General features: G+C 38.4%; 1 protein-coding gene across 1 annotated transcript; it reads right to left on the reverse strand.

Annotated features, from left to right (window-relative positions):
• Positions 1–9,801: 9,801 nt before the first annotated feature.
• On the reverse strand, positions 9,802–11,835 carry GP9 (glycoprotein IX platelet; the record flags this gene model as incomplete). Its single annotated transcript, XM_072421012.1, is given in 1 exon segment — positions 9,802–11,835. A coding segment is annotated over 1 exon segment (600 nt). The 3' UTR covers positions 9,802–11,216.
• Between the last annotated feature and the right edge of the window lie 3,882 nt (positions 11,836–15,717).

Raw genomic sequence — 15,717 nt, forward strand, 5'->3', positions numbered from 1 at the left:
GTTATTGTACTGGAGAGGTGACCTGTAACCACATCCACTCACCATTAATCTCCGTGTTGTTCTGCATCCACCATGCTCCTGAATTATTCTTTCCAGATATGTGTAGAAATAAATGCACAGCAGACTTAGATTTAATGGTTTATTGATGAAGTCATTTATATCAAACATTTGTGACCAATGCTGCCTGGTGCCCATAGTAAATATCCAATATAGACACCACCGCCATATGCAAACATTTAATTGTCCATATTAAAACTCCAAAGAGGTAATTTCAATGTAATTAGCCAATGTCTGCCCATTATACAACATGTAGCGTTTACAGATTGTAATAAGCAGGGACGGGTACTTGCTGTTTCCAGCTATTGTAGAACTGCTTTAATGGCTAGAAGGTAGAAACACATTCATCTAGAACTCTTACACAAGGACACTGCGTTCTAATCGGTTCCTAAACTTTTATCAATCGCTATGCTCAAGCAGTGTTTTTTTTTGTTTTTTTTTTAGAACAGGTAATGAAAGGTAGATATTCATAAATCTCAGCTTGCTGAGAAAAAAGGGAGAAACACATTGTATGTATTATTACACAGTATTTATATAGCACCATCATATTATGCAGCACTGTACAAAGTTGACAGTCATGTTACTAACTGTCCCTCAAAGGAGCTCACAATCTAAAGTCTCTACCATAGTCATATGTCATTATTGTAGTCGAAAGGTCAATTTAGGGAGAAGCCAATTAAGCTCACTGCATGTTTTTAGAATGTGGGAGGAAACCGGAGTACCCAGGGGAAACCCACACAGACATGGGGAGAACCTGCAAACTCCATGCAGATAGTGTGCCGGCTGGTAATTGAACCTGGGACCTAGCGCTGCAAAGGCCAGAGTGCTAACGCCTGAACCACCATGCGATTGATTTACCAGGGTCATGTGGAAAGAGGACAGAACTAATCCCAGGGATATATAGCATTAAGGAGTACCACTTACCACTTGGTGGTTACCAAGCCAAATACTTATGATACACAGATCAAAGAAAATAACAGCTTTTAAGGGAAAGAAAAATAACTACTGGCTACAATTACTAGGTATTATGGTAAATTTAATGATAGGTCCATTTGTTTTGCTTTGTATGGTAGCAATTACAGACCTATAAACATCAATAACTACTACTAGATTGTAAGCTCTTCGGGGCAGGGTCCTTTCCTCCTCCTGTATCACTGTCTGTATTCGTCTGTCATTTGCAACCCCTGTGTAATGTACAGCGCTGCGTAATATGTTGGCACTATATAAATCCTGTTTATTATTATTAATATTATTAATAATAATAATAATAATAATAATAATAACAACCATGTATTTTCTGAGCAAAAAGTAACTACCACACAGACATTTAATCTAAACCTTCCATAAAAGAAAAAAGAAATATTGTGATGGAGGTTACTGTTCAGCGAATAACACTGGAGAGAGAGAAGAATGACATGCAGCTAAGATGCTTATCAAGAAGATTTGCTTTAAATGTGTGTATACCAAATAGCTGCCTATAGCCAGCTAGACTCATAATATTACAAAGAGACGTGACATGCAGTAATACAGAATAACCAATTATAAATCACCTTTCATTAACCTGACCTCATTAAACTATGTTAATGCACTTTTCATCTTGTTTTATTCTATGAATGTTCATGCTTTTGCAGCACAGTGTACAAGGCTGGCAGGAATGAATGAATCCCTGTGCACACATGCCAAGTTCTATATTTCTGGCCTGGCCAATCAAGATGGCTGAAGATTAGTTTAGGTCCATTTTACTATAAAAAATCACTTTTAATTCTCCTGGGTCTGAGTTACAGCTAAGACACGACCCTGCTTTTCTTTTCCCACACTTGTAGAGCGTTATCTCTTGTTAACAAAGCAAATAGTCCGATTTCCCTGCACACTTCATGTTCCACATAAGACGTGAAAGACCTTTTCTACTAATCTGTACTATCCATGGCCCTCACATTTGATTTTTGCTTTTTATTTTGCTATTTCAGCCATCTAACCTCAGCACTGTTACGTAGGATGGGCTACATGGAGGAACTTCCTCTCCTCCAGCCTAAAGCTACGTACACACGTCCAATGGTTCTCACCCGATAAACGGCTCAGAGCTGATATCAGACGAGAATCTAGCCTGTGTACAATGCCCCTCGTCTATTGTCCGAACAACTGGATCCACGGACGATGGGCAACTAACGATTGTAATGCAAGGGAAGGGGGAGAGCGCACAGCAGGGTGCCGCTCCGCCGTTCTCCCCATCCCCTCTCCAAAGAACAGAATGGTGTAGTATGTACAGCATCGTTCATGCATCATGCAGTCCTTAGTCATTGGAAAGGATTGTGAAAGATCCTTTACAACGACAATATTTGCATGTGTGTATGCAGCTTAAAAATGGTATCCTAATTGATAGAAATCTGCATTCATTTTTGCACAGTGATTTCCTCTGGTGTAATGATTAGGCGGTGCTGTCCTATATCTATAATCATATGTTTAGGATTGGGCAGTAATGTCTTCACTTAAATAAGTTCAGCTTTCCTGAAAGTAATTATTTGGCTGCATTTCTATTTTGTTATAACAAAAAGTATTTTGAAAGTAACTGCAGCAAAAGGTTGAGTGTCCAGCAGTATGTGTCTTACAGATTTCTGCCACATCCCAAGGTAATACACCAACAAACCAAACAACATCCAGTAAGGACTTTTAAGGCAGTTATAGTCATCACAAATATATTTAAAACATATCATTTATTATATTAAATAATATATTAAAAAAAAAAAAAAATATAACAAAAAATGCAAACAATCAATAAAAAACTTCTAAGAGGTCTAATACAAATCTCAATTTTACCTCGACTCGTTTCACAGACAAAAGCTGCTTCCTCAGGAGATTGATTAGAATCTAAATACGATCTAAATACAATAATAATACACTAATAGTCATTATTAATTAATTTAAAAAACATAATTTATGATCTAATGTGGGAATGCTGTAAACGAATTGATCGCTTTTTATTGATCATTTGTATTTTTAGATTTATCATAATAAATTATATATTTCAAATATATTTTGCAATGACTTTATCTGCCTATATTCCATTTGGATGTAGTTTGTTTTGTTGGGTTATTTTGAAAGTAAATGTTTCTTCTGTTCTGCTCGTTCTTGACCTTACCACTAGCTTCTGTATGGCAGCTCAGTTTTTTTATAAACAATTAAAATTTTTAAAATATAAAAATAAAGTATTGCTCAAATTTGACAAGCTTCAGAATGTTGATAAATGTATGACCCTGTGTATACTAGATAATAACACTAAGCACTATACAATACATAAAAGGAAGTCCAATGCTTATTACACTTAATACCATATATGCAAATAAAGAAAAGATATACATAAAAATATGAATATTTAATTTTTTTAATAGGGGAACACTGATAGATGTTTAATCTAATGTGCACTACTTCTAATTCATGTCATTTTTAAGAAGGATGTTCCTGTTCCAAAGAAATCAGCTGGGAGTTATGATGTCACAAGTAATAAATGCTTAGATTTCTGCTGATTGCTTTATGATTTAATAAACATGAAATGATTAATAGATTGTGCTTGGGGAGAGGAAAGATTTGGTGAAAAAAAACTTCCATCCCAGTGTTCACTGTAATTGGCAGATGGTTGATGTTTGCACTGTTTTATTCAAAACTGAACATATGAACAAAAGAAAATTCATTTTATTGATCTGACTTCTGTAGACAGGGATAATAAATTGCTTGCTGTAGGTTATGCAACTTTGCACACAGCAAAACACAATGCTCAATATAATTACTATGCACCAGTGATTCTGTCAGTGGGGACATGCCACCAGCAACAGGTCTTTTAATGTTGTTGATCCCTTGCAGGGCAAAGCAGATGGAAGTGATTCCTCTTCAATCAATGCCTTTCTGCTATTCAGGATTCTGTAGTGTTTTGACCAGCCATGGTGTAATATTTATTAGATAGAGTGGCGGCTGCACCTTGTTCCCTCTGCTGCTGGTATGCTGTTGCCAAAGGCAGAATCCCCAAGTCTTTGTAACCATCAGCACTGGTACACAACATCACCTGGAGTTTGTCCACAATCGAGATCCATGCATCTCAGAATCTTTTGATATAATGCAAGCCAACCCAAATAATATTTTTGACTTTCTGCTATAGTTGTTGATTCCCGCTCGTAAATAATTAACTTTTAAAAAACACTTAATTGGCCTATGGAAATTAACATGGATACTACTGCACAGTCACTAGCTGACCAAAAAGGATTTGCAAACAACACAAGACTACTGGGTAATCCAAAGGGAGTATGCTGGAATGTATGGGGTAAGAGGAGCAAACGGGAGTGAGTTGGTTCCATGTTGTTAAAAGCATTGTTTCTCAACCAGGGTTCCTCCAGAAGTTGCTAAGGGTTCCTCAAAGTGGACCTAATTTCAACATTTATACTTTACATAGAAGGGTAGACAACCCTAAACAAAGTAAAAATGTACAATACCCTTTTTTTTAATAAAATGGGTCAAGCACCTCCCCTTTAAGTCTTGATTGCTGCGATCTTGGGCACTTGGGCATGCGCAGAAGAGGTATTTTTTTCACCAAGGGGAAAGAGATGCCGATTGGCTCTCTTTTTTTTCTCTTCACAGTGGCTACGCCACCCGGTCTCACACCTGAACAGTGGAGCAAGAAGACTGGAAGAGAAGAAGACAGAAGATGGTGGCGCCAGGTGTTTCCTCTGGAACAAAAAGGAATTCTAGGACGGCGCAGGACCAGATCGCAAGAAGGACCAGCGGCATTGAGGGATCTGCAGGATTAAAGGTAAGTGTATTTTTTTTGTTTTAAGTTTAGTTTCGTCTTAAGCAATGAGGAATTTGTTCCTCCTTGGTCAGTTTAAGTGACGCCAATCTTTTTGGCTGTCCAAACCCTGGCAGCCTTCCCACTGGCCAGCAATGTAACAGGCATTCTTCCTATTGACCGCCACACTAATGTACTCTGGGCTGTGGATATAGTCATTTTAGCAAGGGTTCCTTGAAGACCTGAAAGTTTTTTCGAGAGTTACCCCATTAAAAAGGGTTAGTAAACACTGCTTTACCTCCTGAGCAGTCACCCCGAGTGTCACTGCCCAGGAGGTTAATGAGTTAACATAGTTTCCACTTTACCTGGTTCCAACTACAAATGCTATCTGTACATACAGCGACGTTCTGCTCTATGGAGAGGGGAAACGACGGAACGGCACCCCGCTGTGCTCTCTTCCCCTTCACATCCATTATGACCGCTCGTCGTCCATCCTCCGTGGATCTGCCAGGACGGACAATGTTCGGACAATGGACAACGAGCACTGTACACATGCAAGATTCTCATCCAATATTAGCCTTGAGCCGATTATTGGAGGAGAACCATTGCACGTGTGTACCTAGCCTTAGTCTTTGGACCAACAATGTGAAATGAGATGCGGTACAGTTTTATCAGCACATATGGCTCAGGTATTCTCTCCAATCCTTTGCTTATATGCAATGTTTGCAAAAACCTAATAACCTGATCACCTTGTTCAATGTTGGGTGTAGTTGGGTTTTAGTTGTGCTAGATTCAAGCAACCTAATCCTTTAACCTCCCTGGCGGTATTCCCGAGTGTGGCTCAGGGCGGATTTTCCATACCAAAAGCGGTAACCCCCGACGCTCTGGGGGGAATTTCCAGGAAGAATAAAACTCCTACCTTCCCAAGTTCCGGCGGCATCCTCCAGCAGTGCCCGCGGCGTCCTCCAGCAATGCCAGGCATCTTCTTCCCCTGGGGATGCATATTCTTGCAATGCCCGGCCGGCAACTGCATACCCTGCGTCTGAACGTTGGGGACACAAGGCCAGAGGAAGCAGATGCCGGCCAGGCGAGTCTTTGTCTAGGCCATGTTTTTCATTTATTTCACAGTGCAGTGTGGCTTATCAATGGAGGTCTAAGTATTCACCAGACAACTCTTCCTGTTTGTATAACCCATTTCCCAATAACATCATCAGACCTATGGCTACAATCAAAGATAGAACTGGATGGGAAGTTCCTCCAATGATGTTTTCAGTACATCTCTTGATTTTGAACAAATATGCATAAAGAAAAGTCAAAACTCTTACTGCTTATTTACATGCTAGTTTTGGGTTAGTAATTAAAAGTATTACATTGGCCCTGACTTATTGAAGCTCTCCAAGGCTGGAAAGAATATATTTTCATCAGTGAAGCTCGGTGATCCAGCAAACCTGGAATGGATTTGATCCAGGATTGAAACATTTGCTAACTAATAGGTAATTACTTTTAAGAAATCCATTCCAGGCTTGCTGGATCACCCAGCTTCACTGATGAAAGTGTATTCTCTTCAGCCTTGGAGAGCTTCAATAAATCAGGGCCAATGTAATACTTTTAATCACTAACCCCAAACTAGCATGTAGATAAGCAGTAAGAGTTTTGACTTTCCTTTATACACTAATCATTTGTGTGTTTTGCCCACAACTGAACCTAGGAGGTGAGTGTATTTCTGACACATCAAAGGTTTTTTTCTTTGTAGTTGCATTCGGGGTGAAATATGCATGTACTGCAGAGATGTACTACATATTTCTTTGCCCTGATGCACATTCATATTAGATTATTATGAATGAATCTGACTGATCCAGCAATTCTAGAATGGATCTAGTCCAGGATTGAAAAGATTTGCCAAATAATAGCAAATAATTTGAAGAAATCCATTCTACGTTTGTTGGATCTCCCAGGTTACCCCATGATAGCCTATCTTCTCCAGTCTTGGAGAGCTTTAATAAATCAGACACATTGGGCCTGATTTTTTAAAGTCCTCCAAGGCTGGTGAGGATATACTTTCATCAGTGAAGCTGGGTGATCCAGCAAAACTGAAATGGATTTTCTAAACGTCATTTGCTATTTTTTAGCAAAGGTTTTAAATCCTGGACCAGAGCCATTCCAGATTTTCGAAATTACCCAGCTTCACTGATGAAGCTTTCCAGCCTTGGAGAGCTTTAATAAATTAAGCACCAAATCCTTCTGTAACCACTTGTGTTTCCACCTGAAACTTTAGTCCACATTTTTATATTAGCATTCATAAAGCCTTTTCTTTTGAGAATTAAAATTTTTTTTATTTTTGGCATACCTTTTCAGAAAAAGTAAACTCAATGACAGAATTCAAGCATGGTAAATGGCATTAGTAATACTGACGTAGGCAGCTCCATTTTCCATTCTCTTGGACACAATAACAAGAATGGGCTGTGAGTAGTAAGATATTCTCTGCAGCTGTGTGGGTGTAACTGAATAAATGACTTTTGTGCGATATTCTATGTGTGACCACCGTGTAGATTCATGCTGTGCAATCTGTCATTCATTTAGCTCCAGACTTGATGGGTTTGTCAATTTATTCCGTTACAGTTCTATGAGCGCTGTCTGTGTTCAGGTGTCGTGCAGTGATTCAGGGTTTTGTTCCTAACCATTAACTTGTAAATTATAACAAACACTTGTATACAGAAATGCTCAGGGCTCCAGGAGAAAAATATTGGGTAATTAGTATTCTTTCCATCTAAATAAGTTACAGAAAACAGTATAAGCTATAATTACCTATTTCATTGAGTACAAATATCAGTACTAGATACACCTGACTGTGCGTAGTGCCTGCGGGTTTCTTTGTGAAATTGGTGGTTTAGGAGGAAGTCTAGTATTAAACTCAATCATGTTTGGATTCCTTATGGTATCTCTGTAGAATCTGCTACGTTCCATGGCCACCCAAGTCTTTCCTTACTGTTAGGAGACGCTTATCTGGCCGGTTCTCTTTACAACTTTGGGCGACACTGTTGGAGAGAATATACAAGGAATAATATACTATGGTGGTGCACAGTGTGGGTTTGGCTGGATAAGGGTCTACTAACACTAAGGCTGGGTACACACGTGCAATAATTTTCGTCCTTTGCAACGACAAACGACTGCACGATGCATGAATGAGCTTTGTCTATACAGCACCGTTCTGCTCTATGGAGAGGGAAGAACGACAAAGCGGCACCCTGCTGTGCTCTCTCCCCCTTCACTTTCATTAGGATTGTTCCTCTGTGGATCCACAAGGATGGTCATTTGGATGATAGACAACAAGCGCTGTACACACGCCAGATTCTCGTCTGATATCAGCCCTGAGCCGATTATCAGAAGAGAACCATTGCACGTGTGTACCCAGCCTTACATTCATTCATTCTCCTGGACATACAGTGGCTATCATCAAAAAAAGTGAAAAAACTGTGATGCAGACAGCCCCAGAATATACCAGTACAGATACAATATCCAATCACAAGTTTAAACATAAATGTCTTTTAGTCTCCAGTAGAAATGGGGAATAGTTAGAACTCCTGGCATGTTTGATTTCTGTTTGTGTTCCTACTTTGATCACTGGCACTAGGGGAAAAGTTATAGGAAAATTCCAAATTTTCCAGTTGTGACTGTAACAGGAATATATCATTTTATTCTGATATTGGAGAGAACTCCTTTTCACTTCTCATATCTCCAGGATGAAATGTAAAGGGAAATCTCACCGATGGGACACATGTAGTTAAAAAGAAAACTGAAAGAATTTTTAAAAAAATTAAAAGCATTTATACACTTTAACCTCCCAAGCGGTTCATTTCTTTCCGGTTTTATAGGTCTAAAAGTGGTACATTGTTTTTCGTGAAAATTTATTTTACAGTATAGTATTAGTATAATAAAGTTTGAAACACAAAATCATGTAAAAAAATAAATTGAATAAATTAAAAAATCTATATATTTAAAAAAAAAAGTTTTGATTTTTTAAACTTTTTTTTTTAAAAAAATACATTTTACACTCATACTAATATATTTACTGTAAAATAAATGTTCTTGAAAACAATGTACTGCTTTTACACATATAAATCCAATGTATTGCATTCAGTACAGTTATTTTGTATTGAATGCAATACAAATAGATTTTGAATTTCCCGCCTCACCCCGTTGGTAACGTACCCACACACTGACGTCACTGGGAACTCCCCAACTCATCGGGTGCAGAAGCTGGCTGGAGGAAGAAGAAAGAAAACAGACATCGCGGCCATAGACGGCACGGGACGCCGGCGGATCAGGTAAGCGCTGTATTTACTTACCTTCCCATAGGTTTACCTACCCCGAGTATGACTTGGGGTTACTGCTTTTAGCAACTTTTTTCTACCCCGAGTCACACTCGGGGTTACCTTTAGGGAGGTTAAGGTCTTGGACTAGTGTTTCTCAACTAGAGTTCCTCCAGACGTTGCTAGGGGTTCCTTGAGCAATTTGTGACTGTTAGCTCAGTTTAAGTGACACCAACAATTTGTTTCTGTAAGGATGCCATTATTCCCATTAGCCAGCAATGTAGGAGGCATTATTACTACTGAGCATCGCACTAATGTACAGCTTTCAGCATTCAGACTGGTCTTTGGATGCCACTGATGGAAAAAAGACAGGAATGAATTGTACATTTTGGTGGAATTTCTGCACAGCTGAGATTTCTTTACAACTAGATTTTGTCTGATTGTTCTACCTGCTCAGCATGCATACATATACCAACCTTCAACTGCTTCGTTTACATCCATCTGAACTACCTGAGTTGAGTTCATCAGAATCAATTGCTACATTCAAATTTTTTACCCATCTTAGCTATCGCGTCAATCCCTGCATCTGTAAATTACCAATAACCTCTCTACTCTCCCCTCAAGTAGCCATATGGCGAAAAGATTCGCAAAAAGGGGACAACCTTATGATTTATGTTTAATTGGAGATAAGCTCTGTATAGCCTTAAACATTCAATACATGTATTTGTTAAACTACTGCTGTTCTTTCGTCTCTTCCTTTTAGAAATCCAAATAAATTACTTTATTATGCTATCATCGCTGTATGTGAAAAAAGTGACATAGATAAAATATTGTGATTGTTCTGGAAACTGCATTTACACAACACATTTAAATACAGACTATTAAACATCCATTATGCATCCATTAGTTACATTTTTGTTATGTGCTGATATGTGCAGCCAACCAAAAAGCTTTGAGAGGGATTGCATTAAGAATTTCTTATTTTTTAGGAACTATATACACCCTATTTCAAAGGCTTTATCACAAAACAAAAAAGTTACATATCTTGACTTAAAATAAAGGTAAAATAAATTGGATGGACCTGCATGATGCAATGGCCCTGATTTATCAAAGGTATTTCTTGCTACAACAAAAACACATTCAATACTTTTTAGTTTTAGCAAATGGTTGACTCAAAGGGGAATATCTATAAAGCAATAAATGTGACATTGACCCAAACATGTTCTGCAGGCTATCTTCCTAGTGCTTTGAATTCCAGTAATGAATTTACCGGTAGTAAATGTTACATTCACTGCTTTATAAATATACCCCATAAGTAATGTTAGTTCTTTTTAGGATTATGATTAGTGTTGGTGTTCGAATTTGGGTTGTCCTTATATTCCACCCGAAAATGACTGTTCAAATTGGGGTGCACCCGACCCGAAAAAACGAGATTCAACGGTAAAAATTCGAATAGAAAAAATGTGTTAAAAAAAATAAAAATTTATGTTAAATTATTTTATTGAGTACATGATTGCAGCAGAGTCTGCAATTATTAAGAGTGTGCGATCCCCGGGGCACTACAGGTTAATTAGGCTGTAGTGCCCAGGGGTTCGTAGTGGAACTGCAGAGTTCATCTGCAGTTCAGTTCCCACAGTCACATGACCGTGGGAACTTTGCGGTCACAGCTTTGACTGCAGGAAATCCCCGGGCACTGAAGGTTGAATGGGGACAAGTCTTCCAAATCATCACATCTAGTGCCCTGTGTTCTTGGATAGAGAAACTCTATCCAAGAACACATACTACTAGCAACAGCAATCAGGATCGCTGTTGCAGTCCTGTAGTATGTGTTCCTGGATAGAGTTTCTCTATCCGAGAACACAGGACTTCCTGTGTTCCTGGATAGAGAGACTCTATTCAAGAACACATACAACTAGTAAAGGGCTGCAAGAGCAATCTGATTAATCGAACAATATCTCACTATTCGATCGAATACCTGTCGAATCGAATAGTGAGATATTGGACCAACACTAATTATGATGGTTCCACCATGCTTACCATTATTTTCTAAATGACCTCAGATTAGTTGTAAAGCATGTTTATTTAGATTTGTTGGATTCTTTGGCGAATGTTGTTTGGGGGAATTTAGGAGAGACTGCCACACGACAAGATAGTTTCCTAGCAATCCGTGCTACATAGGACATTAAGATCAGGACCACAACTACGAGTCCATTCATGTACAAGTCCCGTACAAAGAATTTTTTGCATTTGATTGGCCATGGTCTTCCACACCTAGGCATTTCATTCCCTGTCAGGTCCTGGAAAGCTTTCATGGATGTAAGTGTGGGAGTTGCACATTGCACATTTGCAGGGTTTCTCTGAACAGGTTGTGACTCAAGCCATACTTTCAGATAAAGGATGCTGCAGTCACAATTCCAAGGATTTCCAGAGAAGTCAACTTCTTGGAGGCTGACCAGATGATCCAAGGTCCCTGGTGCAACTGTGGTCAGCTGATTGTTTTGCAAATAAAGCCTTACTGTGGTAACTGGGAGATCTGGCACAGCTGAGAGATGCCTTGAACTGCAGTTGACTATCAGTCCATGGGTCTCAATCATACTACAACTGCAAGATGCCGGGCATAAGTCGATACTACTTTCACTATGCCGAATCAAAAGAAGTAGAAGGAGAATGCGGGACATTTTACTCCAGAATGCCTGTAAGACAAAATGTTATATAGTTTTACCATACAGAAATATATTATTACAGTTAACAAAAATTATAATTACCTAAAAACCTTTCTTCCAACAATTTTATTTTTTTAACTATGACTTTACTACACTTTAATTTGTCTGTGTTTATGTTGCCTATGCAGAAAAATGTTAACAATAACACAGGGATATGAAACGGAGATAATAGGGACAAAGAAAAAAAAACACAAGAAACGACTAAAGTGGCCAGTGAGCAGTAATATCTGGTCCTAATCAATGTCTGTTTGGCTGGAGATGTTGGGAAGGACTTGAAACAAGTTTGGTTCTCCTCTCCCTCCTGCTGCTGTGGTACATAAAGTGTGGGAGGCCAGGACATGATATCTAGGGGTTCAAATAGCCAAAACTGACAACTAATGTCTGCTATACTGCAGGGCTAGCATTGTTTTTTTAAATATTTATCTGAATTGATTTACTAGAAGATAAATAGACAAGAAGGCTTGAGGCACCATTGTAGCTAGTCCCCCGGGAACCTTTGATCAGGAGGTAAATGGCATCTCCATTTGTGATTCTAGTTTATTGGTGTGTGGAAGGTCTGCAGGAAAAGGGTTGGAAACATGAAATTAATTTCTAACATTTCTTCCTGGACTTTAAAGCAGTAGGTGTTCGATACAGTATCAAAAGCTTTTTTCTACAGTTATAGCAATGTGCATGCTTTAAAATGAGAGGCCATTGCACATCACTACTTCCTTACAAATACAAAAATCAAACAATGAATTTTTCATTGATTGATTTTGGGTAAAATACATGTATATTGTAAACCTATAGTACAGAGATACTCTTTATGTTATTAATGTATGTACATCAATTGGAAAAGCACAATAAAAAAACACAATTATTCCCAATTATTTACTTTGAGATCATTACAAAGCACAAGGGGGCGCTCTTTGCGTCTGGAGGAAAAGAAGTTTAATCTCGGGATAAGGAAGGGATTCTTCACTGTAAGGTCTGTGAAAATGTGGAATCGGCTCCCTCAGGAAGAAGTTTCAGCAACTACTATAGATTACTGTAAGAAAAAGCTGGATGATTTTAAGAAGCACAGAATATAACTGGGGATTAAGGATTTAAAGTAAAGATAACAGAGACCCAGGGAACATCCGACTGTCTCATGGAATCAGGAAGAATTTTTTTTTTTTTCCCCGTTAGAGCAAATTGTACCCAGGGTTTTTTTTTTGTCTTCCTCTGGACCAACTATGTCTTAGAAGGTTTTAGTTCTGGGATATGTTTTTTTCTCTAGTGGTTGTACTTGATTGACTTATGTCTTTTTTCTACCTGACCTACTATGTAACTATGTAACAATGGCATGTGTCCACCTACTGACCCAAGCCTCATGTTTCTGGAAACCTGGTTCCTCATAGAGTAAGAATGAATATATTTGTAATAAAGGACTGCTGGAACTGTAGAAATGTAGCTCTTCAACCAGCATATTAAGTATTCAACAGAGTTAGTTGGACATGAGGTCCTGTCCGTCTCCTGTGTCACTGTCTGTATCTGTCTGTCATTTGGAACCTCTTAAATTAAAAAATGTACAGCGCTACATAATATGTTGGCACTAGGGATGAGTAAGAATGCCTCTGGGAATCCTCCTGTTTGTGAACCCTGGGGCACTAGAGGTTAATTAACCTCTAGTGCCCCTTGGATCATACACTGTTCTCAATCAATGCAGCCCTGGAAATCGTCCTGTTCAGCGAGAGCTCGACCTCTCGGAGAATCAAAAGGCCATTTTCACTACATTTTCGGTTAGCGAGAAAGGCCCGTTTTGTCCCAACCCTAATATTCTCCCTCATCCTACATAAATACTGATTATTATTAATAATAATAATAATAATATTAATAATAACAATGAATGGCAACTATCCCACTGTTGGGCCCTGTAAATTAGCCTACATATATGTAAACATCTCATAAAAGCATATTATTCTAAGCAAGAAGATGTGTGCTAGTACAAACATTGTAATGATGGTTCCACTGGTGTAGTTAGAAGTTGAGGTAAACTTAAGGTAAAAAAATCTTCCAATAAATGTCGTTGGAAACGAATGATGAACGACCGATCATCTGAGAATCGTTAACAAAAAAAGTGCACAACAACTGACCAACAACACTGACGAACAAGGATTGTCGCTGGAAATGAACGACTGTCCTGTCAGATCTGATTGAGCGACAATCATTCGCTATCTATCGTGTGTACGGTCGTTCAGTGATCATGCATGTTTCTGCAATACACTTTCGCCTTTAGATGTCACTTCCTGCATCGTTCAAACAATCGTATCTAGCGTGTGTACATTATATCTACTCTATTGGTGGATTATATTTGAACGATCGTATCATTATAGCATGTTCAGAATTGTGCACAATACGATCGTTCAAAATAATAGTGCATAATCATTGATCGGTCGTAAACGTTTGTTTTCTAACTATAATTATTGGAAGTGTGTACCTGGCTAAAACCCTCATAAAACTAAGATTACACCTGGCCACCTCGGATGCCCTCATTGCCTTACCATCAGTTCTAAAGGGGCCAAATAGATTGTTTTTTTTTTTAGTCCAGAACCCTGGTTCTTGTGAGCTATATTTGCCCTTAGGTGTACTTGAACCCAAGAACAAAAATGTTTAATGCTGCCGTTTACAAGCCCTTAGATGTATTTATTTTCTTTATCTTTACCTGGTGTCCTTCCCATAGATCAAAGCAAAAACGAGAAGTTTGTTGGGTTTAAATACACCATAAGCCACTGCTAAACCTGCTACTGCATCACTGTGTATTACAGCAGACCGAGCACTAAGCTCTAATCACAGAAAGAGAAAAAAGTGTTCCTGTCTTATCATTTCTTCAGTGTGGCAAGTTCTTGCTGAGCCTGTGACTGATGCCTATGATAGAGGTCCATAACTCTAGTGCCTGTGGTGCTGATATTCACACGGAATGTAATGTCTCCAGTACACTATCATAGCACATTTATCAGAGAAGCTCGGGCATCTGCAGCTTTTTTTTTCCACTGGTTCCATATTTCCTTGTATTTCCTGACACATAATTCCTATTGCTGTTCTTCTGTGCAGTGAATTATCCACAATACATTATTTCCAAACACCTTGCAGCAAAACATTATTGCTATAGATTATACTTTAGTTGCTGAGTGGTATCCTGCATTAATTCATTTTTAACTTCAGTATCAATTTTTCATCGGAGAGACCAAATTTATCCACCTGCCCATACAGTTTATCTCAGCTTTGTGCTAGGCCAACAGTTTTGCTGCTGCAATGAAACTGCCTGCAAATTGGAAGAAAAATAAATTTTATTTCTTTTGACTGCCAGCCTTTTGCCATTAAACTTGTCTTTGTATTACTGAGAATATACGATATAAGAGCTGATATGTTAGGCAACATCTCGATAAGGTGACCTTGGTATGAACCGAATATAATGAATTTCCACTTAATATTTGCCCATAATCTCCTGATGTTTTGTTTTCAATACATTTTTATAATTTGTGAGAATGGTACCCATCATAGGTACGAATAATAATTTTACTTAGGCAATGAAAATAGCAGTACTGATCAAAAAACATCTTGAGCAGCGGTTGCAAAGCTTTCGGACCTCACGGACCACTAAATTCATAATTTTAAATCCCGCGGACCATTAATATGAATTTTTATAATAAGATAAATTCATTTGTAAAATAATGATCTGCCTAATGGTGCTGACAAGGACTGTGGCGGCTCAGATTCATTGATCAGCTCACCGTTACGTGAAGTATTACTATTATTTCTATTATCATTATTTGCATTATCTTTGGTATTACTAAAGAAATGCAAAATATTAGTTTGCTTTTTCTCACTCATTATG

This window comes from Pyxicephalus adspersus, chromosome 8 (genome assembly GCF_032062135.1).
Source record: "Pyxicephalus adspersus chromosome 8, UCB_Pads_2.0, whole genome shotgun sequence".
Taxonomy (NCBI): Eukaryota; Metazoa; Chordata; class Amphibia; order Anura; family Pyxicephalidae; genus Pyxicephalus; species Pyxicephalus adspersus.